We start from the raw sequence: 26,555 nt of genomic DNA, 5'->3' as shown, positions 1-26,555 counted from the left end.
AAATGTCTCCTAATTTTCGGCCAAGTCTTGGGGTCGAGGGGGCAGCACACTAAGCAGAGATAGCCAGACCTCCCTCGCCCTCATCCACCTCCTCCGGCTCTTGTGGCCAATAAATAGAGTCCAGGTTTAAGGCGCTACGACGTTGGTGTTATTTTTCAGACCCAGATAGTCATGAAAGTAAAATATCTCCATGCCATCTAATTAAAACTTGCAAAAACTAAAAATGAAAAACTAAAATGTGAGATGTTTCTGCTACGGACACTAGAAACATGTCAGCGTTTCTTACTGTCTTTGTAACCCGGTCAGTTTGCGTGCGTATATGTGCTGCAGTAGAAGCAACAATTGAAAACACTCAGATGTTACTCAGCTTTTCCTGTGGCTTCCCTCCCGTCACGCACTCGGAGGCTTCATTAATTAAAATGTGATTTTTATGAGGTGAGTGTCCAAGGCTGCGGCAGCTGTCAGGCTGTTTGTGCATTCACGGTTCTGGGTTTACAAGGCCAGTAGTGTGATTTCCCCAGAGAGTGCTTGTTTGCGTGTAAACTGCCAGCCTCCCCGTGTAACAGTGCCTTATCTGCACGCTTCAGCAGGGAAATATGGCAGCACCTTTACATTTTGATTACGATTACGCCGTCAGCCGTTAATTCTCCACTCTGTTGATGCAAAATAAGATGCATGCGTTGAGGGAAAGAGAGATTGTACGTACACGCCTGTAAAATACACACAAACATGCACAGTATAGATGCTTCCAGGGACGCCGTGATAGGTAGTAAATATCAGAGCCCACTGTGGACGCTGGTAACTTTACCAGACTTAAATATCAACATCTGGAAAAGAGGGACAGGAATGAGTTATTTATCAAGTCTAAACCAGACAAACAGCGGAGCCAGAATAAAGGAAGAGGGCACATTAATTACAGTCAGAATCTAATCAATATTTCTAACCACAGATGTCCTGTTGTTGAAAGTCCGCTTGTGCCTGCTGTTCCTCTTTTTGATGGACTTTTCCTGTTTTTAGCACACATCATGATTTTTGAGTTTCCCCTCGTCACAGCAGGAGGAGAGGAAAAAAACTGCATTGTGTGCGACAATTTCCCATAAAATAAGTCAGCAGCTTCTCAGTCTGGGTCTTTTTTTTATTTTTTAAAGTTGAGATAGCAGCAACATGACTCACATGTAGCCACACCTCCTTTTGTACCTGTAATTTCCTTTAAATGCCGCCTGGCTTTGGTAAGATAAAGGGAAAGTTCCTTAAAATAAAAACATGCGACAGAGACACTTTCCTGTGTGAGGGCAACAAACACCTAAAATTAGACCAACTGTGCTGACTTCATCAGATTTAGGTGCGTGTGATCTGCTCCGTGCTCTGTCCGCCCTGTAGTCTCGCCACAATTGCCAATAATCAATACCATTGCCGCCAAGGCAGGGACGGGAGGAGGAGGAGGTTAAGGTGAGGTTAGTGCTGTCCGGCCTCCGTAATGCAAACTCTGTGGCCCCAGGACACACACAGAGCGAGGAGAGCCTCGTTCACACACAACAATGAATTATTTAGCCACTGTAGTTATTAACAGGAGTGGACAGGCATCAGCTGAACACCTCACACATTATTAAAGTGTAATACAGTTCTACACCGGCAAATAGATCACACTTCCTTATTTAATCAGATTATACAGTTCCAGCCCTATCCATAGCAATGTAGCATAACGCTTTTCACTAGCTGGGGTGCACATTTTGTCAGTTTCTTTCACCAAGGAATTAAAGTGGTGAAGGAAAAAAAACACGTCAATGACCAAAGTGAGCCGACTGATGGCCAACGTGCTTTTTGAATGTCCCCGGGTCAACAGGGCGTTGGACACGTTGAACTCTGCAACAGGTTGATACGACTACTCAACTGATTTGGCACTATATAAGTAAAATTGAACTGACAAGCAATCCATATCTAAGCTTACATGCTTCTATTTAACATTCAGTCTGATGAACACATCGAGGGTGGCTTGGGGTTCACATCCCACAAATGGGCGCATACTCAACTCTGCTGCTCAACCCATAAATGCATTTTCCTTACAAATGTGGTACCATTTAAAGTGACAAACGATTGCTGCAACCAGGATATAATCCACCAAATGCAAATTTCCTTACTTTTGATGCTAAGTATGTGTTAATAAAGTATTGTTGCTTTTGCTGTTGGAGTCTGGCACCAACAGTCCTCCTCCTTTGCATCCACACGACTGTGAAGGATGTGGTTGCACATCACTGTGGCTGAGTCGTGATGGGTTGGATTACTCTCACGGCCAGTCGTTCTCTACAGATTTGTGCCCCCATCATTCATGTTTGCGTGTCGTAAAGTAGCGAGGCGAAGAATAAAACGGAGAGGACGCAGCCCCAGTAAGTGGCGGGTGGCATCGTAACATCTTAGAGCCAACAGGTGAAAATCGATGTTTAAATGTTTAGTCAACTGGTCACTAAATGTGTTTTATGTAATATAAGCATATACAAAATGAGGAAATGGATAATTGGCCTCTTTTATTGCTGAGAAAGGGGAAATAAAAACATCAGGCCTAAACACTGGCAATGCCACGGTAACCAAGTCGCTCTGTTATTGTGGGGTTATGTTAAAAACTGCTGGATGACCACATTGTGGCTCTGGGAAAGTTTTTTTGCCAGATGACCCCCATGTTTGTGTTTTCTTTCTCGAATCGGTGACCTCATCGGAGTAAATCAGGAGGCTGATTTTTATCACAGCCTCCGTTGGTGTAAACACGTCCAAAAGCCTCACAAGCATGATACATTTTAATCTGTTGACATTGTAGCGTTTATTTAAACCACCAGTGGAGTCCCAGCATCCAGACGGGGATGGGGAAAAAATAAAACCCCAACAACAAATAAAAAATCCACGCCAAATGTTGCAAACGGCTCATTTTTTCCAAACTGTTGTTGTCACTGCAGGGAGAGAACATGACAGGCCCACAGTGACAGCTCCACAATGGCCAACAAACAGGACATCCTCCCTCAGTGCGTCAGGGCAATTACTCATCCGCAGAGCATGCGCGCATGCGTGTGTGTATGTATGTGTGTGTGCGTGCAGCGTGTTTGTTTTGCCTCCGACGGGCCGTTTAACATGACAAAGGACAAACAAGGCGGCAGTATTTGCAAAGTAAACCGTCGACTAGACTTCATAATGCAGCCATTGTGTCAAAACACTTGCTTTGTCTGCGTGTGAAACCAATCTGTGCCCTCATGCAAATGAGCTCCAAGTGTTGCTTACCGTTGTCATTTCCATATCGATTCCCCTTTTTGCTTTTGTTTCCGCGGGAGTGACAGGATTTACCTCAGCCAGATGTTATTTTGCATTTTTATTGGCACAAGTGTGTGTTTGTGTGTCTGTCCTCCAGACTGCCTCCATCTTTGGTGTCTAATATGTGTGTTTAGCCTTACTTAATTTGATAAAATTGACCCCCACCCCCCCCTTTTTTTTGTTTTTCTTTTTAGTTGTCTCATTTTTCTCTCGCTTTCTTTCTTTTTTTCTTCTTACAGGGAATTTAAAGAATGTGGTTTAGGACTCAGGAGCCTCAACCTCCATCTCCCCACACACACACACACACACACACACACACACACACAGGAGAACACACACCCCATGTTTCCAAACCAGGTCGACACTCTGCGACTTTAATGAAGACAATATGGAGCGGACCCCTTCGGCCCCGAGGCACGGAGCAAACGAGGGAGGGGGAAAGAGAAGGAGTTTTGGAAAACATTAGCTGAGTGTTTCCAGGGGAAAACAGTTTTAATAAGGGATGGGGATGGGGAGGGGTGGATGTGGTTGGTGTACCAGTGTTCGCTGTTTTTAATTCTTTGTTTTTTGGAAACGGTTCACGTGTTTGCGTGAATGAGAGAGTTTATGGTATGTTCAGTGCGGTTATGTAAAGCTGGGTTACAGCTGAGCGTTTTGGTATCCAGAGGAGGGGGGGAGTGCATCGGTCAGACGTATTAAACCAAATGGAAAAAGCAGATTTTTCAGGAGTACGGTTTCACGGTCACCCCGCTCCTGCTGTGATTTCAACCCCTCGAGGACCGATAAGCGTTAAAGCAGACGAGTGGCCGTGTTTCCCCAAAAGCACCGTTAAAACCTCGTTCTCGGTCTGAGAGGCCTGAAAAGTATGTGAGATGTCTGGCGAGGAAGAAAAAAAAAGCTGGAAAATAGCCGGTTGCACATTGTAGCCACATTGTTTGGAGCCCTGGGCAAAGTCAAACATCTGGATGACGTTTGGAATTTTACATGGAAAATATGCAGAGAAAGTTAAAAAGGGTTAGTCTTTGGACAGGCAACAACAAAGATTACATGACCCTTAAGGAGAATTTAGATAGACACAGCAAACCCTCAACTGGTTTGGTCTACTCAGAAACTGGCTTCCACAGTAGGACCGAAGAGGAAACTGTATTGAATGATCCTTTGTAGTTATGCTGGTACCAAGTGAAATGCATCCCAGACTAACAAAGGTTTGGAGTGAGTGTCCAGTCAAGTTTGTTGTTGTCTTTTTGTTGATCAAATGTTGATTTAAATTCAAGCATCGCCTGTTTTAAACTGTTTTTATTGTTGCTGTCTTTTTCATATTAAACATTTTAAAGAATTGGCGTCTTTTGTGAAAGTAGTTTCATACTGGCAGCCACATCTAATAAGTTCAACCCTCTGCGTCATGGTAACACCGAGCCAATTTAGCATGAAATATGTGTTGGAAACAAGTTGACAGAACTAAATAGAAGCGGAAATGAATCATTGTGATCATCAGCTGGATTCTGGCTCTGCATTTTAGCTTTAATGCCGTTAACACATTTCAGGAGACCAGTTGGCAACCCGAAGAAGAAGGACCCAGATGCACTAAATCCAGCCTCCTGCTGATTTAACACTTTTAAAATCAAATTTGCTGCGTTTAAAATGTGTACCTTTTGTCCCACTAACAAAACATCTGAAAAACCTTCATCTGCCCATCTTACCTGGATTAAGTGATAATCTTCCTTGATCTTCCTTGTGCGACGTGAGGGAAAATTGGTTTTCTCCAACTGGTTGGCAAATGGTTGCTAGCTGATCACACTGAGATTGAGAAGAAAAAAACTGTTCCTGCCCATAAATATTCTATATAACATTTACCTCCCTATAGTTGTCATACAGAGCAATTGGACAAAGAGACCTAAACCAACTAGACTCGAACTAGACTGTAAATATTTATTTCTGCTGTAAAGTTGGCCTTTTTAACATGGACATCTGTGGAGATTGCCTCCCTTTTGGAGCCAGCCCCTAGTGGCCATTGGGGGAACTGCAGATTTTGGATCCAGCTTCATTTTTAAGCTTCAAAGATTAACGCCTAACTGTGATCCAAATACTCGAACCACTCGCTGACGTTTAGGACTCCACGTGTCTTTTGTAGTGTAAAATGTGTCCTGATGCATTACCAGCTGACTGTTGATGACAAGTCTGTGCTTGATGGGGGTTTTTTTTTTTATCTCTCCCACAACCTTTCAAAAGTCACAATAGATTTATTCTGCAATGATTAGAACAGTGCATAAATATTCTTCAAAACTGTTTTCTTTGCTGGTCTTTGCTAAACAAACATGAAAACCATTGGGTACAATAACTGTGCCTAGAGTTGCACAATAACAGTTCCTGTATTTAAAAAAAAAACATGATGGATGATCTTACCTGCTCCTCCTTTTAAATCAGCCATAGTTTTAACACACACACATACTTCACAAAGTAAATGTATAGACTTCTTTAAGATGCCAAAACACTTCTAAAAATCCAAGTCTGAGTGTTTCCATGTGTAACGTGTTGTTAGTGATGTGGCAGAGTTATACTGCACAGTTTAACCGCTGCACGTCAAACTGAACAATGACCAAAATCCCTAAATCCACCTACTGAAACCGAGGCACAAGCTTGATGAAAAGCTTGGAAGATTAGACCAGAATGAGTTTATTTACATCGGTTAAATGGAGCCCTCCTACGATCCTCATCTGGGGCGCTAAACTAGTGTTGAGTAACCAAAGGTAAACAGGAAGTAACTTCTGGGAAAATGTTGGCAAATTTCACCAGTTTATTCTGGAGCTCAATAAACTTACATTTGACAAGCTGGTTCTTAACCACAGAAATCATATTTTTACATGTAAATACTTGCTCACAGCCCACCGACTTGCTTGTTAACTGCATGTTGTGGTGTTTTTCTGCTGCAGGATGTGACTGAAAGCTCCAAAAAAGCCTCATAAATGGAGCTTTATTTAAAAAAAGGTTTGTCAAACTAGTGTAATAATGGCAACATCAACACATAGGCCTTCAAATCCCTCATTAGCCACTTTCTAACATAATGTGTTTAAAGCAGTGTTTTTGATTTTTCCTTCATTTACTTTTAAGGAATCAGCAATAATTGTGTTGAAAAGTCAAAGATTGAAATGAATTTGGGGTTTTTTTCCTCCCCTGTTCTTCTACTGTGTTTTGCCATGCTCACCGCAGACGTTTGTAGAAATAAAAGCCGGGAGCGCATGTTGTTGTCATGTGTCGCTGCGCCGTTTTAAGCAGTGATTTATGCAGTGCGGGCTGGTTAATAGAGGCTTTAATGGAGAGCGTTTGAAAGAGGAACCACAAATGTCGGGGCAGTTTCCTTTAGAAGTGATGTTCCCTAAATTAATGGCCTGGAAATTCACACCAAATGTAGGAGTCACCAGGCAGAGCTGGCATGTGCTGAGCAGAAGTGAGCACCGAGTGTGTGTGAGAGGATTCCCTGTGATCTTTATGAACGCTGCTGCGGTCACCGTGGCGGTTTGAGCCCCACGTAGCCGAAGCAAATGAAACTCATTACACCGTTTACGAGTTCGGAAAAGCAGAGACGATTGAAATTCTATCTCATAAAGGCAGAGGAGTGGAGGGGAGAGGGGTTTACACAATACCAGGCTGGGGCTGTAAACATGAGGGACATGAGAGACTTGCGTGTTTTTTTTGCTCCGCGAAGTCAAATTAGAAAAACTCGGAGGCCCTCGGGAGGATTCGCGGCACCGCTGGAATTCCTGGACAGCATTTTTCACCCCCCAAAAAAGCAGAAAAAGCCGAGTTTGAGTTCTTATTTTAGGAGAAAGCTGGAGCTTCTGCTTGTTTATTGTTCAGGTTTGCAGCCAAAAAAATGGAAAAACACTAAAAAGCTTTTAAAGTGATGAACATCCTGGACTCCAGTGTTTTGTTGTTTTTAAATTTGAGTATTAGAAACCCAAACTTTCCCATGTCCTCATTCTGAACAAACACTTGATTATATGTTTTCAGTTTTATTGTTTATTCTGCACAGCCAGGCTTTTGTAAAGTACCCAAATTCCATTCAACTCAATTCAGTTTTATTTAGGGGGTGGCTGTAGAGCAGGCCACCTACTAATGAAAGGTTGGTGGTTCCCTGGCTGCTCTAGTCTTTATGCCAAATACTCCTCCTTCATTTTCTGGTAGAATACTAACCTCATGTTGCTCTCCAAAGCATCCATTGGAGTGTTAATGTGTGTAAATGTTAGTTATATAATACTCAGGTAAAGTATTATAGCGCTATATAAGAACCAGTCCATTTACCACATATAGCACCAATTCACAACAACAGTCACCCCAAGGTGCTTTATATTATAAAGACCATGCAATATTAGAAAGGACGCCCAACAATCATGTAACCATCTATGAGCAAGCACTTGGTGACAGTGGAAAGGAAACTTCATGCATTACCAGGTTCAGGGAGGGGCAGCCATCTGCCGCGACTGGTTTCAAGGTGATGGGAAAAGAAACGTTTTAAAAATATTGGATTGTATGTTGAAGGGAGGTAAGAAATTAGGCTTTTGGAAGTTGGTTTAAGAGTTAACGTACATGTCCTATCTCAGTGTCTTCTTATCCTAAACAATATAGGATCCTGAGCAAGACAGCTGATCATTTTATCCCTAGATGCAAATTTTGCATCTAAAACCCTCAAAAGATGTTCCAACAGAACGACTGGAGCGCCAGATGTTTTCTCTACGTATCTGTAAAGTTGACCAGTTGGAGTTCAATGTGGAGACTTGTGGATGTGGAGACACAGGCGTCACGTGTGTTTAATGCCACAGTTGTATTGGAACATTTTTGGTTCATCCAGGCGAAGGACCACCAAGCTCATGCTAAAGTGTTCCTCGTCCCTCTGTCCACAACTCACAAGAACAGCTACCCCTCCAAGAGTGTTGGTTAGAACTGAATCGAACTGGTGCACATACCGGGTCTTCACTCAGACTGTGCTCAAGGTCAATGGCCAAAGGATGTGCAGTGTGATCTAAGGAGCTTGGAAAGAAAAGTGTCTGGACTTCTTTAAGTTGCTTGAAGACGTTTCACCTCTCATCCGAGAAGCTTCTTCAGTTCTAAGGTCAAATGGTGAAGAGTCCCAGATTTAAACCCAGTGGGAGTATCACCCCCAAAGAGGGAGAAAAGGACCCCCTGATGATGGGGGATGATTAGATTACAATGACCTGGATGACTGAGAACCTTCACAGACATATTGCCGTACATTTTGGGAGGAACACCCTTCAACTGGTGCAGGAGTATGAAAGGGAATCAAGAAAACTAGCAGATTGTCTGCCATCTATAATCCAGTTTTGAGTTCCCTTCCCAGACGCCTTAACGCCCACTCATGTCCTGGGCCATCTGACCCCAGGAAATCGCATGATAGGGTGGGGCCAGGTTTCACAATGAGCTCACCCGAAACCCTGGCTGATTGTGACCCACACCCGTTTTCACACCTTGGCTCATGTGATTAGATAGAGGATCATCAGGGGGTCCTTTTGTCCCTCTTTGGGGGGATACTCCCACTGGGTTTAAATCTGGGACTTTCCACCATTTGACCTTAGAACTGAAGAAGCTTCTCGGATGAGAGGTGAAACGTCTTCAAACAACTTAAAGAAGTCCAGACGCTTTTCTTTCCAAGCTCCTTAGATTACGATGACCTGGATGACTGAGAACCTTCACAGACGATGTGCAGTGTGGTGGATTTTAGGATTTTTCTCATATGTTGTATATGTTTGCTTTTTCCTCTGGTGATTGGCTCTTTGGAGGCTGATCAGCAAAGCCCTTGTTCTTACAAAGAGTCACCACCCTTCACAAAATGAGCTTTCCCCACATTAAAACACGTGACCAGTCATTGGATAAAATAGTTGGGACTGTCTAAGCACCACGATCAGATATCCTCATGTTGGCTTTCCTACATCATCATAACAATGTTGGGTGTTTTCCATCCACATTCCAAAGCTATGACATCACAGCAACATGATTGGTCATTTGAAATGTTGATCATGGACCAACATTATGATGAGGATGCAGGAACAACACCAACACGGGGATATCGAATACATTGTCTAAGCTGCTGCTTTTGGGTTTGGTGAATGAAGCCATGGTGGAGCTGCCAAACAACTGCAGTTCCTCTAGTGGCCACTTGATGGCCTGATGGAGCATTTTAATAGATTATATGAGTAGTGAGTAAAATATGAATATTTTTTTAGTCTGTTGCTTTGCACTAATTAGCAGATATGTGTGTTGGTGCATTGCCAGTATTAGCTGATAACTAAACACTGATGGCAGCATGGCAGCAAGGGTATGCATTTCCAGGAAAAACTCACCTATTCATTCAAGCACTTTTTCCCTTGTCTGTGTGCCTTCTATCTAATATTCATACTCTGATGAACACATCAGAGAGCAACTCAGGGTTCAGTATCTTTCCCAAGGATACTTTGGCGAGCAGCAAGAGATCAAACCACCAACCATCCAATTAATAGATGACTTGTTCGACCTCCTGAGCCACAACCACCCTAACCTAACCCTTTAGTCTCTTAATCATCAACCAAGTTCCTGGTGCGGAGTTCAGCTTATGCGTCTGACAACACACCCACACCCACCTAACATGCATGCCTTTGGACTGTGGGAGTAGAACATCTGAACTCAATACAGAAAGACCCCAGCTGGGAACGAAGTCCAAGTCACAGTATGGCGACACAGTTAATTGGACAAATGAACCTTCTTCATCCAATGTAAGTGGTCAAACCAGGAGACATTAAATATCAGTATCAAAGAGTTTTATGGAAACAAGCAGGCCAGAGTCACTGAACAGGAAACATTATGTAACTTTTGCCCGCATGCAGCATGGAATTTAAACCGCCTTGGCACTAAATGATGGAGATTGCCCGTCATTTTAAAATCCTGTATCCATGTGATGCAATGTGCATCTGTGAAGGAAAACTTATCCTCCGCATTATGGCAAAAACAGAGGCTTTATTTCCAGGATTCGTCTGTAATTTGCTCTTGGATGAAACTTGTCTTCCTCCAGACCCATGCAGATGTTTTTTTTTTCCAACATGGAAGTGGAATAAGTGGACTCAGGTTTTTGCATTTAGTTACGCTCAATCAGAGTTTCTATTAAACCTCGAAAAGTGTTTTTATTCCCTCTGTGAACACTGTGTAATGCTGAGTAAACCTTGGTGATTGATTTATGGGATTGCTTCCTGTTATGCCCTGCAGTGAACACACCTTTAAAACTCTCCCAACGAATTTCATGCAAATCAGCAGGCGGGCCCCTCCTCAGTGCTTTGAATAGAGTATGATTTCACCCCCGGCTGCTGATTAGTTATGATAAGACAAAGGTTTAGCCTTCCTCTTCCTCCTTTGTTTCTTTCTTTCGCTTGTTGAGTAAGAGGCTCGTCAGTTGCATTAAATATTTGCATAAGTTCTACAGAGCCTTGTTGACCTTTGGAAGTTCTCCAAAACATTTCAGATTTTATCTTCCTGATGAGAAAAAAACTTTTTATCAGCTTTTACGTAAGATCCAAAAACCCTGGAGTAGAAAAAGAACCCCATCTAACCAAAGCATCTCAATTATTTGTCAGCTAAGATGGAAATCACAAACGGTTTGTTGGATTTGCATAACGTCTCCCCAAAGAGGGAGGTGAACAAAGCGGACGGGGGGCCTCCTATCTATACGTCCTCCTCCTCATCAACATGTGAAGTGTCTGCGGTCAATGGCGGAGGGGATTTACTCGCACAATAAAGACAGATGCTACCTTTTATCTGCTTAACGGAAGAGAGGCCGAGCGCGTGGCACTTGACCGCCGCCGTCGTCATCGCGCGTTGTTGGCGTGTAATGACGTCCTCCCTCCCAGCAGACTGTTGTGGTGACAGGCCCGGCTTTCTCTTTTCTTTTTAGCTGACGTTGGAGGAGGGAGTGAGGTTTTTCTTTTGCCAAAACAGCCTTTGTTTGTCCCTCTGTGAATAAGGGAAGCTGAAGTGGTTCGGAGGAGAAGAAAACCTGATTTTTGGTGTTGAATTCAAACTCCGCTTGGAGACAAACTTTTGAATCAGTCAGTCAGTGCTGATGCCTGATGTTCAGCAGGGTGGTCCGGGTGTAAAGGATGCATGCATTTGATTGATTGCTAATTGGAATGGATGAACATAGAAGCTGGAAGAAATTTTAAATATTTAAAAAGTTGTAAACCAAACATAAGTTGATATATCAAAATTTCAGCCCCTCAAGTATAAGAGGGCAATAAAACTACATATGCACATGATTTTTATGACTGGTTTCAGCAGGCTCATACTGGGAATCTCATACACGTCCCTCCACTTTAAAAGCTTTTGCATAAAACCCCATTTATGAGCCTCAAACTCTCAAACTCAAGTGTTTCTGCTGCTCCAACCTGCAGCCACCCAATCATCAATGACATGAAGACATCTCCAGTGAGAACATGGAGTTATGCAAATCATCTACAGACCACCAACCCTTCTCTCCCTCTCTGATTGTGGGTGAGTGACACAGACAAAGACAGAGGGCCCTGAAATGGTCCATTTGATTCTTGATGGTGTTTGCTTCAGAATGAGCAACATCTGCCCAGCACAGCAGCGGCTCCCAAACTCCGGAGGCCTGATTCACCCGGAGCGGGATCCTAATAATGACAGGAGGCGAGTGTCAGAGGTGATTTGTGACAAGAGTGAAAGGGAAGGTTCATAATATGGCAGTGAGACCTGGAGTGATATATGTGGTTTGGCTCTGACAAAAAGAGAAGGCAGAGCTGAGGATGCTCAGATTTTAATTGGGAGCGACCAGAATGGACAGGAAACGAGTACTTTGTCTCAGTTGGAGACAAAGTTAGAGAGGCAGAGGTGGTTTGGACATCTTCAGATTAGGGATGGTGGATATACTGCAGAAATGGTGTTGAAACAAGAAGAAGACCATAGAGAAGAGTTTTGTGTTATAAAATAAGGTTGTTGTTTTGTTTTGTTTTTTCTTGTTTTATTTATGTTAGTTTTCTGCCAGATCTAATGGGAGTCAACGGGGCAATTACTTTTTCACACAAGCCCAAGTAGGTTTTCCCCCTTAATAAATATCATTTAAAAACTGTGTTTTGTGTTTACTGTGGTGAACAGAAACATATCTCAGTGAGACACATATGCAGAAAAACATTAATGTAGTTTGCATGAAACTAACATCATCTCAGAATATTTAGATTAAAACTGTTATAGATATTGGAAGAAGTACAGGAACATAAACAGGGCCTCAGATTTTAATAATACAGACTTATAAATATACATATATCATACATATATGTTTATAAAAATAATAAAGGAACAAATATTTATATGTTTGCATAATATGCCTTTATTTATCCTGCTCCTCACATACAAGGTCTTAAATAATCAGGCCCCATCTTATCTTAATGACCTTGTAGTACCATATCACCCTATTAGAGCACTTCACTCTTGCACTGCAGGCCTACTTGTTGTTCCTAGAGTATTTAAAAGTAGAATGGGAGGCAGAGCCTTCAGTTTTCAGGCCCCTCTTCTGTGGAACCAGCTTCCAGTTTGGATTCGGGAGACAGACACTATCTCTACTTTCAAGATTAGGCTTAAAACTTTCCTTTTGCTAAAGCATATAGTTAGGGCTGGACCAGGTGACCTGAATCCTCCCTTAGTTATGCTGCAATAGACGTAGGCTGCGGGGATTCCCATGATGCATTGAGTTTTCCCTTCCAGTCACCTTTCTCACTCACTATGTGTTAATAGACCTCTCTGCATCGAATCATATCTGTTATTAATCTCTGTCTCTCTTCCACAGCATGTCTTTCATCCTGTTTTCCTTCTTTCACCCCAACCGGTTGCAGCAGATGGCCGCCCCCCTGAGCCTGGTTCTGCCGGAGGTTTCTTCCTGTTAAAGGGAGTTTTCCTTCCCACTGTCGCCAAAGTGCTTGCTCATAGGGGGTCATATGATTGTTGGGTTTTTCTCTGTATTTATTATTGTGCTATCTACTGTACAATATAAAGCGCCTTGAGGCGACTTTTGTTGTGATTTGGCGCTATATAAATAAAATTGAATTGAATTGAATTATAAAGTAGCTAATAATCTCGGTCAGGGTGTGGCTAACATGTGGCCCCTGTGATGTGACCCGTAGTTAAACTGAGCGCTGAGATTTAAAGCCTCTTCAGCGGCTCCATGATCCGGATCCAGTATGAATCCAGTCCGTGATTTGCAGATGGCACACGCGCACACACACACACCGGGGCTGGCCGGTGAGAAGAGGAGAAGCACAAAATGCTTTTTATTCAGCAGCGCGCTCGCTGAGGAGCGGACAGATCCTCCCACGACACTGTGCGCGTATCAGCGGACCTGAGCAGCTCTCAGCTTCTCTCTGAAATCAGCACCAACCGGCTTTTATTCCCAGCACTACGGACTGTACGGACTCCGCTCTCTAACTCTACTTTTTTCTCCCACTTTCATTTAAGTGTGCTTCTTGCTCTCCAGCCTGCACGGGACGGCGGCTTTTCCTCACAGGTGGGTCCACCATCTCCTCCGATGCGCTGTGACAGCAGCCGTCAGTCTGCGCTAAGTCCTGGGGAAAGTTTCTTCCTCTCTTCTCCGTGTTTGCTTAACACTTTTAAATGAGGTCAAGCGGTTTCTGCCCGCAGCTGGAGCCTTTTCAGGCGCAAGTGCAGTGAAGTTGACTTTTTTTCTCTTTTTTTTAACATTTATTTTAGTGGATAACTTGGACGACATCGAGCTGCTGCTCTCTCTTTTTAAGTCCGTCTTTTTAATTGGCTTCTCATTAACTACCCTCAGTGTGGAGGTAATTAAAAGGAGTGACCAGTCAGGTTGGGGACGGAAGGAGGAGGGCACCATATGGTGTGTGTTTATGTGTGTGTGTGTGTGTGTGTGTGTGTGTGTGTGTGTGTGTGTGTGTGTGTGTGTGTGAGACGGAGACAGACGTTTCAGTTTTGCTCTTCAGGGCTTAATTGTGTAATTGAAACCCTTGTGAGTTGGTGGTTTGGTGATAAATCACAGCACTGCTGCAATATTCTGATCACATGTGCACTTTACACTCCCTGACTTTTTGTTTTTGGAGGGAAAGCTTCAGATCACCTGGGTGTCAGGTCTGTGGAGCCAGAGTACTTTTAATGAAGTTGCAGCCTCCCAACTGCAGCTCTGCCCCTGCTCTCCACTCTAGCTGTCAGTTTAAATCCGTGGCAGGGAAATTATTTGGAAAAGCGTATCCTGTCATTCCAGCTTTGAAAAAAATCACTTAAATGGTGGGAAGTGTTTACAGTTTTCCTGCTAAACAGTGGATCAAAATCCGAATTATGTTCATTGTCAAATTTTTCTTGTTGCCATAGTGGGGGGAATATTCTGGTACAGGAATTGAGTATGTGGTATTTACAGTATCTAGATTATGTGCATCTATATAAATACTCACAATATGAATCCACAACTACATGTGTTAGGTACAAATTAGAGATTAAGACATGTGTAAAGGTTATGGGGAGTAACTGTAGTCAACAAGTCACTTTAGTGTTACTTTAACTAGTGCTGGAAGTTAATTGATTACTTGCTGGAAAATTTCAAAATAAAAGCTCCCAAAAATGGACCCCTTTCAGAGGATTTGCTCATTTAATTTAAAATTCAACTTTCCAGGAAAACAAAAGGTGCCATGCAAAGATATCAGAATGCTCAGTTCTCGTACTTTCTTGATGTTTTTGTGCTCGAAAGCTGTATTGTTGTCAGTTTTGAGGGAGAGCAGACTTTCCTTGGTTCTAATTAAAACAAACGGGAGCCACGCTGCAAGCCAACACAGGAGCCTGGACTGCTAATGAAAGAATTTACAGGGAAACAAGAAGCCAGGGCTGATTTCACCAATCTCATAAAAAGCTGTGGGAGAACACAATGAGCCCCGGTCAGCTGTGAACAGGAAAAAAAACACTGGCTCTCATCCAGCCGTTTCACACACGGCATCCTTCCTAACTCCGGCCCTCCCGCTCCATCCTCGCATCAGACTGAAACAGAAGCCACCAGCAGAGGACAAAGAAGTCATATTCATCACTTTTAGAAGTCTCCCAACTCAATGTAAAATCCCTATTTTTGCTAAAACCAAGCACAAAGAAGCTTCATCTTCTTTGATTTGGCTTTTATGCCCCCCTCCCTCTCGTCTCTGACTGCATCTGGCAGCTTAAATACCCACAATTTCTGATATGTGGCATGTGTAAACCACAAGGTCTGTGATGATTTAAACCGAAACAAGCCGTTAAGGAAGCAAGTTTCTGTTTTACACCCAAAGAAGCTCAGCCCGGAAATGAAATGCACCCAATACGTTTTCCCAAACAGACACTAGAAACCAGCTTTTTAAAAATATCTAAAAAACAATAATGGAGCTCTGGAATGTTAGATTTAGAAAATATAGTGAGGAACTAATGTCAAGTTCAATACAACTGACTGAAAACTGAAAAGTTTTTGAAAAGGCAGTTTTTATAATAAGTGCTGAAGGAGGTTGTTGAAGGATACGTTCACTTTATTTCCCCATGAAGCAAAAAAACCCCTGCACTTCCTCTAGTGGCCACTTGAGGCTGCTTCCAAAAAAATGAGTCAATCCCCATAGATTCCCATTGTAACGTTACAGCATTTAAAACCACATTTACAGCCTGATTGGGGCTTTTCTGGATAATTCACTGGATAACAACTCTGACTGCTGTGATTTTCTTTTGTTTTTTTGGTGTTTTCAGCTCGCTTTTCCTTGTTGTTGCTCGCTTCAAAGTGTTGTTCGTTGATCTGATTGGTTCAGTTTAGCCTTCAGTACACAGAGGTTCATTTAATGACCTACAAAGTATCTCATATGCGCCAGCTTCCATGGAGCACTTCCCAGATGGCTCCATGTAACAAACAATTTGGCACATCAGGTCAGCAGAAGTCGGTCTGCATAAAACATGTTGGGTTTCTGCACATGTGGCAGCATCTGTAATTTTTTTTGTGTGTGTTCTCCGCTCCTTGTTTGGGGAGCAACGTTTAAGATGTGATTAAGCCCCTTCAGCGTCAATTAAGACTGAAGCTGATTGAGGGGAACGAGACGATAACTGTGCTGGCGACAAAAGGAGCAGATGGCTACTCCAGACATAGTCGGAGCTTAATGGACACCGGAGAAATCTCTCCACACGGTGGCCATAATCTCCAGGTGCGTACCTGGGAAGTTATTTTTGAAGTGTTGTTTGAAATTAATAAATTCAATCTCTGTGGTTACCAAGACCTAAAAGAAAAAGTCATACATAGCATCACTGGTAAAATCCGATTTAAAAAGCATGGAACAGATGTGCTGATTTTACCTCAGAATAAGAGTTTAATGCTTCTAACACTCTGTTTGCTGTTAAGATTCTTCCATGTGTTTTAATTCATGATTTTCTGAGGTTTATTATATCTGTCTTACGTGTCTCAGAGAAGCAACTCGTGCTGCAACGGTGGTTCGACTTGTTTATCGGTTTGCCTTTATTATCATTTTCTTCTTTGTAACATTATGATCAATAATAATAATGTTTGGTGGTGGTTTGGTTATTTGTAATGATGATGGGGGGAAAAGGGTGGTTGTTGGCAGTAGGAGTAGCAGTAGTATTGGTTGTGGTATCAGTAGTAGCAGGTAGTCATGGTGATAGTGATATTATAAATAGTAGTGGCAGTGGTGGGGGTATGAATAAAAAAAAAAAAATAGAAGTCTAGTGGTGGTATTAATGGTGATAATTAATAATGGTGATAGTAGTGCTATTATTGTAATTATTGATGCTATTGCGGTTGTTAACAGTAGTAACAGTGGTATAAAAGTATGTATAATCTATATTGCTTCTCAATGATGTCACTTTTTGGACTGAATAGACTCACACAGTACATCCTTACACATGCAGCACACACACTAGTTTTGTGCATGTGCAAGTAAACCTGAAGTCGCAACTAGAGGCACTGCCTCCTGCTGGAGATTTAAAAAGAATGCAAGTTAGTCTGAGCTGTATTCCTTCTGGTGGAGAGAAGACTCCAGACTGTTCACGGAGTATATGGAATTTTAAATGCTAATGCTAACGTAGCATTAGGTGGCTACTGTACAACCATCATTTTGTTTTGTCATCAAGGATCATGTAGTTGTACTAGCACAGGCACAGACTGCTAAATTTGTTTGGGGTTTTTTTTTTAATGCTCTAAAGTGGAGCACTTTACCACTGGAGTCTGTGGAGATTGATTCACTTTTAGAGGCAGTCTCAAGTGACCACTCGAGGAACTGCAGGAGGAGGCTGTTTGGACTTTCTGGTTGTCTGCATTGGCTGTATTTAATCTGAATATATCAAAGCCCTAAACTGTGATTAAGGCTGGTTTCTACCATATAAAGTTTAAAATGTATGTATTACAGAAGCTTTGCAAGGCCTTTATATGTGTGTGTGTGTGTGTGTGTGTGTGTGTGTGTGTTGGACTCGTGTGCTGGAAAGCTGTTGAGCAGAGACACCATGTGCAGTCTGGCCCTGACAGTAATCAGTCAATGAATAATGAACACACACGCGCGCACACACACACACAAAGATACCAAACAGCTGTCAATGGCAGGTTTGTGTATGTGTGTGTGTGTTAACTCTATCAGTTGAGTGCAGCTGCATGCCTGCCTGTAGCAATTATGTTCTCGCTAAATAAGAGCCAGTGCTGAGATGAGGGGCTGTGTGTGTGTTTGTGTGTGTGGATCGGCACATATCATTAGGCGATTAGCTTACTCAAAGGATAGCCGCATGATTGTGTGTGTGCGGACACACATGCAGTTTGAACTGTGTGTAATATAAACCAGCTGAGGGACAACATGAGCCTTTAGGAGTCTCTCTGCACACACACGTTGCATTTCACTCACCCTTTTTATCTCTACCCACACAACTCTGCAACTTTTTCTTGCTGCTCACACTCATGCACACACACACTCACAGGGACATATGGCCTGTTCTCAGGGCCCATATGTATTTATCCTCCCACATGAGCCAATCACTCTTTGAGATCCTCAAAGGCTCTCTCTCTCTCTCACACACACACACACACACACACACACACACACACACACACACACACACACACAGACACACACACACACACAGACCTATAAACACTCACTAACCCCGTAGGTACCCACAGGCCTTCTCCTTGCAGGCTTTTTCATGGTTAATTTGCTGCTCAATAGGTCAAGAGGGAAAAGCAGGCATCAGGCTAACAGAATCAGTCACACACACAGACACACACACACAGACACACAGTCATGCCTCGCCTCATGTTGCGTTCCCCAGACAGATGTGACTTCAGTGATTTACCGCGCCTGTTGGGTCAACAATGCCTTTGTTGTTGCGGTCTGAAGCGGCCGCGTGTTTGTCAGGAAACGCTTTTAATTGACTGTTTAGAATGTTTGTGATCCTTTCCTCATTTGTCACATGTGTTACTCGTGTCCCCAGTAATCCATTTCTCATTGTGAGAAGAAATGTTTTTAGATATCTGGAACTTCTACATTCTTTTACTTTTAAAAACTCATCACAAAGCAAGGCTAAAAGACTGGCTGTTTGTCTGTCAGTGTTCAAAGCCCTATAAGACATTTATGAATGAAAACCAAAAGGTGAAGGAATAAGTCGAGGTTTATGGAAATATGCTAAAGTTGCTTTTATATGTGGTGTGTATCACAAAGCTGTAGTTTGTTTACTCTGGTCCAGATCAATTGATCTGATTTGATCTGTCAAACCAAGCTACAGGAAAAAGCTATAAGCAAACTCAAAACGACCCATAATGCATCATTACAAACTATGTGAGAATGTTCATTCTCATTGGCCAGATGTGTCTGGGGCGGGTGCAACAGAGGTAAATGCAAGAAGATGATGTTGGAGACTATTGGAGAACCTGGAGAATTTACCTTCCTTTCATGGCTAGTTGCTAACTCATGCTAAACATCTATGGGACACATCCCAGAATTCAAAGTGTTTAGCTTAAACTTGTAAGGTACACCTTTTAGTTGTGTCTGATTGAGGCCGGATTAAATTGACAAATTCAATAAACGAACCGTACTGACTTCATTTGGAACTGCATCAAGGTCTTTGCGCCAGAGTGTGATTACTGTGTTCACATCCACACAAACGAGCTGCACCAAGGAGGACAACTGACTAAACACCATAGGTGTGAAAGGCCTGTCCGTAGGTTCTGTCTGAGTTCTACATCCCAAACCATTTCTTCAAGACAGAAGTTAGCTGTGCTATTATTAGTTCAGGAAGGGGATTTCCCCATTCATTTTCTCTACTCAGTGTGACAATCATGATAATAAAGTAGGATTGTTAGCGGTCGTGAGGGTTTGATCCCAGTAGCATCACGTGAGTAAGGCCCTAGTCATGCAGGCCTCCAAACTGGTCCATGTATTCCCCAGCTGGTCCTTTAGTTGGTGCTGCAGTTGTTATATGAATGGAAGTGACGGACTACAGATACTCTCCGAGCTGCAGTGAAACTGTGAAAAAGTGCAACAGCACAAGTGGAGAAGGCTGAACTTCTCCACCTTCTCACATTAAAAGTTGCACCATTTGAAACATGTTGACTGCAGTGCTGAGCACACAGCTTTTTCTCTGAAGGTGAACATTCTCCATTTCCAAATCCCTATGGATCCACCCATTCTCTTCCACTTATCCTTATCAGGGATGCGGAGGGCCTGGAGCCTGTCTCGGCTGCCAATGGGCGAGAGGCGGGGTACACCCCGGACAGGTCTTCAATCTGATGCAGGGCTATGGAAGATATAAATGGGATATTTACTCCTGGAGCCTCACTGTCAAGATCTGCCCTCACTGTTACTGCATACATGACATCAACAGCCCTTCGAGCCTTGCACTAAAATTTCTAGTGACGCGAGTAACCCAGCAGCCAAATGCAAACAAAGAGGAGCTCCTGCGTCAAAAAAGGCAAAAATATTAAGCAAATATTTTACTTTAATAACTTACCATTGTTGCTGCCGTAATGACGCATTGCTTTTACACAAGAGCGAAGGACAGACGGATGTGAGCGATAAAGGGCTAAAAATTAACTGATAGACAGCTGCGTGCTGCTCTCCATCACACAAAGAGACAGCCAAGGAGTGGGCCTCTTAAAAGCAGCAGCAGTGGATAAAGAGCAACTCTGGCTCTAAATGTCAGACTCACACATGATGTGCAGCGTGTGGGTAGGTTTAACTTATCATACATACTCTCCGAGGTTGCATTGCTAATGTGCTGTGATTGTTTTCAGAAAGCAGTTTTCATAGTTTTGTGTGTCCAGTGTGTGAAGTTGAGGAGTCATGTTTTTGCTTGTTGTCTAAAGCGTCTGGACTTGAAGACGTTTCATCTCTCATCTGAGAAGCGTCTTCAGTTCTAAGAGACTAACAGACTGCAATGACCTGGATGACTGAGAACCTTCAGACTTTTTGCTTGTTATCTAAACACTGGTTATATGTGCTTCATGCATCTTCATAGGTTAAATGAAAGAAATGAATAATTTAAAGTGTAAATTAAATGTTTTCTAGAAAATAAAGAGCTTCTTCATGAACATCTTTTCATAATTTTTTTTTCTATGTTTTACCGTGGATTATCTCGGGCGTCTTACTGAGGTCTTGTCATTATTGATATCTGCCCTCTATGATGTAACTGGTTATCGGAGCCTCTGCTCAGCTAACCATCTTATCTCTTCCTCCTCGTGTCCCAGTTTGATGATATTATGTAACACCTCCTCTTCTCTCTTCCTTCTCCCCCCCCCCTGCAGGTTCTGGGTTTTCCCTGTGATGACCTCACTGCTTTTCCCTGGCCACGCCCACGCTGCGATGAAGGACCTCTCCTCCTCCTCCTCCTCCTCTTCCACCTCTCCTCTCAACTCCCTCCTCCACTACCCGTCCTCCAAAAACTCTGTGGCGCCCTTTTCCCCATCCGCCGGCCCCGCGTCCTCTCGTGGATCGGCCCTGTCCTCGACACCTCTCTCCAAGCCGCAGCCCTTCTGTCTGCAAACGGGGCCACACCTCATCGCCAGCATGCAGCTGCAGAAGCTCAACTCACACTACCAGAACCTCGCCAGCGCCTCTGGCGGACACTCTGGGCCTGGAGGGCCTCAAAGAGGCTTTGGAGCCCCGCAGCTGGGAGCGGGTAATCAGCTGTTGGCGCCGTCTGGAGGCCTCGGAGGCGGCGGGATGGGTGTCGGGATTGGCATGGCCAACCAAAGTTCCGGCGCTGGTGGGATTATCGACTTTGACCCTGTGGACGAGGAGGTCCTCATGTCTCTGGTGGTGGAGCTAGGTTTGGACCGGGCCAACGAGCTTCCCGAGCTCTGGCTGGGACAGAACGAGTTCGATTTCATGTCGGACGTGCCAGCTGGATGCTGACCTATGAGGGTGGGGGGGGAAGCACATGGATAAAGTGGAATTGATTGACAACAAGAGAGAGAGAGAGGACTTCTCTCCATGTTTGGTTTTTCTTTCCTCCCTTTGTTGGCTGATAAAATGAGGAAGCAGAATGGACGCTGAGTGATGGAGAAAAGCGATTAGAGGCTCGCTCTCCGTTTCTGTTTTGCTTTCATACCCTCCTACGGGCAGACAAAAGAAAAGACAAGCTTGCTTTTGATTTTCTTGTTTCTGTAAAGGAATCGGTGCTGCTTTTCTTCACTGAGATGAAACCAGTGGTGCTCCCACTCTGATCTGTACTTCCCCTTCATGTAAAAGAGCAGAAACATCAGCAGAGTATGAGCAGAAACGAGGAGTCTAAGACTCGCTCCTGCTCCTATCCTGTTTCCTCCATCGCTCCATCATTCGATCTTAATGAAAACAAGTTGACTGACACGAGAAGGGCTGACAAAGACATCCGAGCCACTCTCTTTAGAGAGAAGTAAGGTACACCTGTTGGACTCGATCCACCCTCTTTTCTTAGTGCCGCCCTGAATTGATCAAGTGGACGATTAAGGAAAATGAAAATGAGAGGCACGACTTTGTGGGAGAATTGCAAAGGATGGCAAACACTACGCTTCCTGTTTTCTTAATAGACAATATTAAGCTTCGGTCTCATGGGAAAAGGACTCCTGTCTCTTGGCTTCACAAAGGAAATGATTGTCTTAGACTTGGTTATCTCTGTGCACTTCTTTCTTTTCTTGTTTGAATTTCGTTCAAACAGCCGTACTCATACAACACGTTATTTAAGACAGTGGCTGATCCTCATCAGCAGACAAGCAGACAAGGAGCACTTCTGTAGCGAGCCTAAAGTCACCTCAGCGAGTTAGATCCAGAAATGTGGAATGGGTGTGTGTTGTGTTGTCCGGCCTGAAGGTTGATAAGGAAGGGTGGGATAGCGAGTGGCAGGGATCCTGTGCTACACGGAGCAGCAAACAAAGTCAATTCCTATTTTTCCTGCTCTCCCGCTTTAAAACGGTCCGTTTATGTCACGACCGTTGTCGCTGCACTTCCGTGTTCCTGATGAGGAAGTGTGATTAGGCCTGGAGGCTGGTCCACCCGGTCACAATGTGGACCATCGGGGTGAAGCAGGGATGAGACCAGGCTAAGCTGCACATTTGATCTGTCCATGTTACAGAAACAGCTCCTCTGTCACGGTCTCATTGAGGTCTTTTGTTCATCTCTTATTGCAAATGAAGAATTAAACAAATCTTTGTTTTTGGTTGAAATTCATGCATGAATCCCTCATGACCTCTTGACCTCTCTGATGCTCTTAGCTGTGACCTGAAAATGGACTGTACTGTTCACCCCTGAAGCAGTCCTGAAAGTGTTGGATTACACTGTAAACTACTACCAACTTAGCATGTCAAATCCATGTCTATGCCATGTGATACGGTTGAAAGCTCTGAGGGAATTATATTTTACATGTGCAACAGTTTTTGTTTTGTTTTTTCTCTTCCCAGTTACATGAAAAGTTTCACAACATAAATCTAACATGTGAATATATGAGAATCATGTGTGCCTATCATGTGACATTGTAACAGCTGAAAAAGATTATCACATGTAAAGCAGGGTGAGGGTTTGTGACATGAAGGATAATATTGAGGTTTGAAACATTTCTGAGAAGCCAAAACCCACTATTTTGTTTTTGAGTCTGAGAATGTGTTTATACGCCTTAATGTTCAAAAAATAAATTTTCTCAGATGGTACTTCGCTGCATCGCCTCTTTTGTTCTGTCTTAAATGAACTCCCATCTCTTTAAAGCCCACCTACCAAATGGCCAGATCAGCTTTGATTGGCCAGGTTGCTCAGCAAAACCAAATATTAGACGTGGGCGGATTGATTCAAATGTCAATATTATATGGTATCGGATAGATACTAGCTACTTTGTTTTTATCCAAGTTCAGTATGTAGCCCAATGAATGGTTTAAATGATTTTTTTCTGGAAATGGAAAAAATATATCTCAAACGCACTCTTTGAAGCATGTCTGAACCCTTTTGCATTAATTCATGCCTATTTTATTTATAGTCTATTGAACAGAGGTTGGCACAAAGTGCCTCAAAGACGGGCACATTTACATTCTGTTTTTAAAACAAACAAAAAAACCCAGTTTCAAAAAGCATAAAAAGCTGAAAGGTTTGTTCTTGTAAAAAAAACTGCAGTGATTAAAATGATGAGAATTTAAAAATGTTTTTTTCATCTCATAAATCATGACACATTGCTGCACTTAAGCTGGGTTTATAGGTTAATGCTATCAGTATTGGTATCAGCAACACTGGCCCTGTATTTACTTGGTATCGGATTGATACCAACATTTGCACTGTGGCAAGTAGTGCAAAAAAAGCACTACTTGTTCTTCAGAGAATATTAAAGTGCAGATTTCTCAAGATTTGGACACTGGGCATGATACAACCACTGGTTTGTAGAGAAACTATGTTCCCCAACTGGTTGGCAGTCGTTCCTGGATGCTGCTGGGTAAAATCAGTTGCACAGAAGGTGGTTGACCAAAAACCTCCTAGTTGTTGCTTTGGTTGCTAGCACGTTGCTAAGGTTTCCTATTCCATGTTTGTCTGCAAATGCACACAAACTAACAGGGGCAGTACAAATTGTAAACATTTAATTTAAACCAGGAATGGAGAAGCTTTGCCTCCAACGTAAAAGTTGTACTCAGAGTTGTAGTCAACATGTTACAAAAGACAAGTTTTACTTTGAAGGCAAACAGTCTCCATCTCCAGTTCATGTCACAGTATTTCCAGTTTCACTACAGTGGGACAGGAGACAAATTTATTGTCATTCAAACTTTGGACATCTGCAGTAATATGCTAGCGGCCAACCAGTTGGGGAATACACAGCAACACGTGGGTCACTAGGGAAAATTGGTGGTCACTGGCCAGTCTGTGGGCCTGTGTCTGGGACTTCAGCAGTCTTTTCCTCAACAACTGGTTGTTGCCAGATGGTCATGGACCGGTGTCCAGGGCACTATGACTGGGGCATTATTCTCTTGATCCTACATGATCATCATGACTGTCACACAACCAAAATGGAAGTTAATGTCACATGGTTAGCAGTCACATTTCTGCAAAACCTAAGTGTCTTTAACTCTGTGAGGTCTAACTAATCCTTGACAGATGATGCTAACCCCACAATATGGGCCAAAATACCAGGCCACCTACATTTAACACCTACAGGAGCAGCTTAGCCATGGAAACTCCAGCCATGGAGCTCTGCAGTCACTGAGAACAGAGCATTGGTGACATTTGCACAATAATGGTCTGCCACATTATGGCTGAGTTGCTGTGGTTCTGAAATGCTTCCACTTTGATCCCACCACAGATGATGGTTGAATATCTATGAAGGAGGAAATTTCACAAACACTCTTGTTGCAGCGGTGGCATCCAATTACAGTATCCCACTCGAATCCTGTGAGTTCATAGGAAAGATCCATTCTTAAAGATAAAAGCTCGGTGCCTGATTTCCTGCACCTGTGGCAATTGGACTAAAAATACCTAAATTTAAAGATTAACACGTTGCCCAATACTTTTGTCCATGTGCTGTATATATAATTTTTGTTCTATTTAAAAGTTGTTGGATAAAACTTCAAACTGTTTCCCATTTTTTCCCAGAAAAAGTTCTTTTTTAGGATTGGTGTTCAGAGCTAGGGCTGGGTCTCAGGGGGTTGTTAGTGGTCTTATGGCCCTGATGTGCATCACAGGTGATACATTCACGCGAACATGTTTGTACAAATGCAAAGATAACCCACAGAAACACGTTTTCAGTTGACCTAAACATGCTTTCAGGCTGCACAGCTATGATTGTGGTTGAAATGTCACAACTGACTTGCCTTTAATATTGATATGCTGTACATACATCACTAAACTATAGGACCTTTGTGATCCTGACAGATGTGGTTACTGGGTTAGTTCACAAATGGTCACATGCTTTTGACTCAAAGGGCTTCAAGCTGACACCTGACCCTCCTCACCCATCCCTCACCCACCTATAGGGGCTTTGCTGTGTCGTGTCAGGATGGAGGCTCCGACCTACAGTATATCTTTTGTGGTAAGTTGAGAAGGGAGGAACAAAGGCCTTTCACCCTCGACCCGGTGTGTCTGTCATCTGAGCATTGTGGGTTTCCTCCTGGACCACACAAAACAACACACCTGCCTGCCTGTGTTTGCATCCTTGCAGGCATAGAAAAGCTTGGAAATAAAGCCATCACACACACAGAAGCGCAGGGATGGTATTACAACAAAGGTAAGGCGAGTAGCAGGCATGAAGCAGGTGCTTGTTCAGTTATACAGGCCGCACAGGGTTTTAGAGTTCAAAAACAAGCTGCAAGTTTAGAAATCTGCCCACATAAAAGCTGCTGCTGGAGAAAAAAGAAACATGCAGATCCTTGTTGATTTATTTAGTTATCAACAGCTGAGCCTTCACACACACACACACACACACACACACTTATCCAGTCCTTTCGCCCTTTCCCGCACAAGCACGCTGCACATTGCCACTTTTCGATGTGAATAAGGCTCTCGGTTTCAGTCAATGAGCCCCGACTTTCTTTAATGAAACACGAGCGCCAGCCATTAATGAAAACCTGTTGAATGAGTAATTTGACGGAGGCCTTATTTGCTCTTCAAAAAAGGGATTTTCTGGGTATTTCCTTCTTAACAATCACTTCACTGACACGGCGAAAGAAATAAAGATGCTACTCATCGCCTCCAAATCCAGCAGACAGACGCACTGATTCTCCTCTTCCTCTGTCTCCTCGTCTAAGTGGGTCAGAATAACAT

The 26,555-nt window shown here is 43.1% G+C and overlaps 2 protein-coding genes across 3 annotated transcripts in view; both read left to right on the top strand.

The window, feature by feature from the left end:
- hdac8 (histone deacetylase 8) overlaps positions 1 to 4,631 on the top strand; it is a 38,573-nt gene extending 33,942 nt beyond the window's left edge. For both annotated transcript variants that reach the window (XM_039610136.1, XM_039610135.1), the window contains exon 12: positions 3,534 to 4,631. In XM_039610136.1, the coding sequence (XP_039466070.1) occupies positions 3,534 to 3,556 (23 nt within the window). In that variant the 3' untranslated portion in view covers positions 3,557 to 4,631. The remainder of the gene's footprint in view (positions 1 to 3,533) is intronic.
- Positions 1,431 to 23,473, top strand: cited1 (Cbp/p300-interacting transactivator, with Glu/Asp-rich carboxy-terminal domain, 1). Its single transcript, XM_031757418.2, has 3 exons — positions 1,431 to 1,443; positions 13,635 to 13,843; positions 21,098 to 23,473. Exon 3 carries the CDS (start codon positions 21,117 to 21,119, stop codon positions 21,705 to 21,707), a length of 591 nt encoding a protein of 196 aa, XP_031613278.1. The 5' UTR covers positions 1,431 to 1,443; positions 13,635 to 13,843; positions 21,098 to 21,116; the 3' UTR covers positions 21,708 to 23,473.
- The last annotated feature ends 3,082 nt before the right edge of the window (positions 23,474 to 26,555 follow it).

This window comes from Oreochromis aureus, linkage group 3 (assembly GCF_013358895.1).
Source record: "Oreochromis aureus strain Israel breed Guangdong linkage group 3, ZZ_aureus, whole genome shotgun sequence".
Classification (NCBI taxonomy): domain Eukaryota; kingdom Metazoa; phylum Chordata; class Actinopteri; order Cichliformes; family Cichlidae; genus Oreochromis; species Oreochromis aureus.
Note: the sequence above shows the minus strand (reverse complement) of the source record. Positions and strands in the feature narration are given on the sequence as shown.

Excerpts from the sequence above, each read along its gene's own strand:
- cited1 (XM_031757418.2), top strand. The coding sequence starts at position 21,117 with ATGACCTCACTGCTTTTCCCTGGCCACGCCCACGCTGCGATGAAGGAC.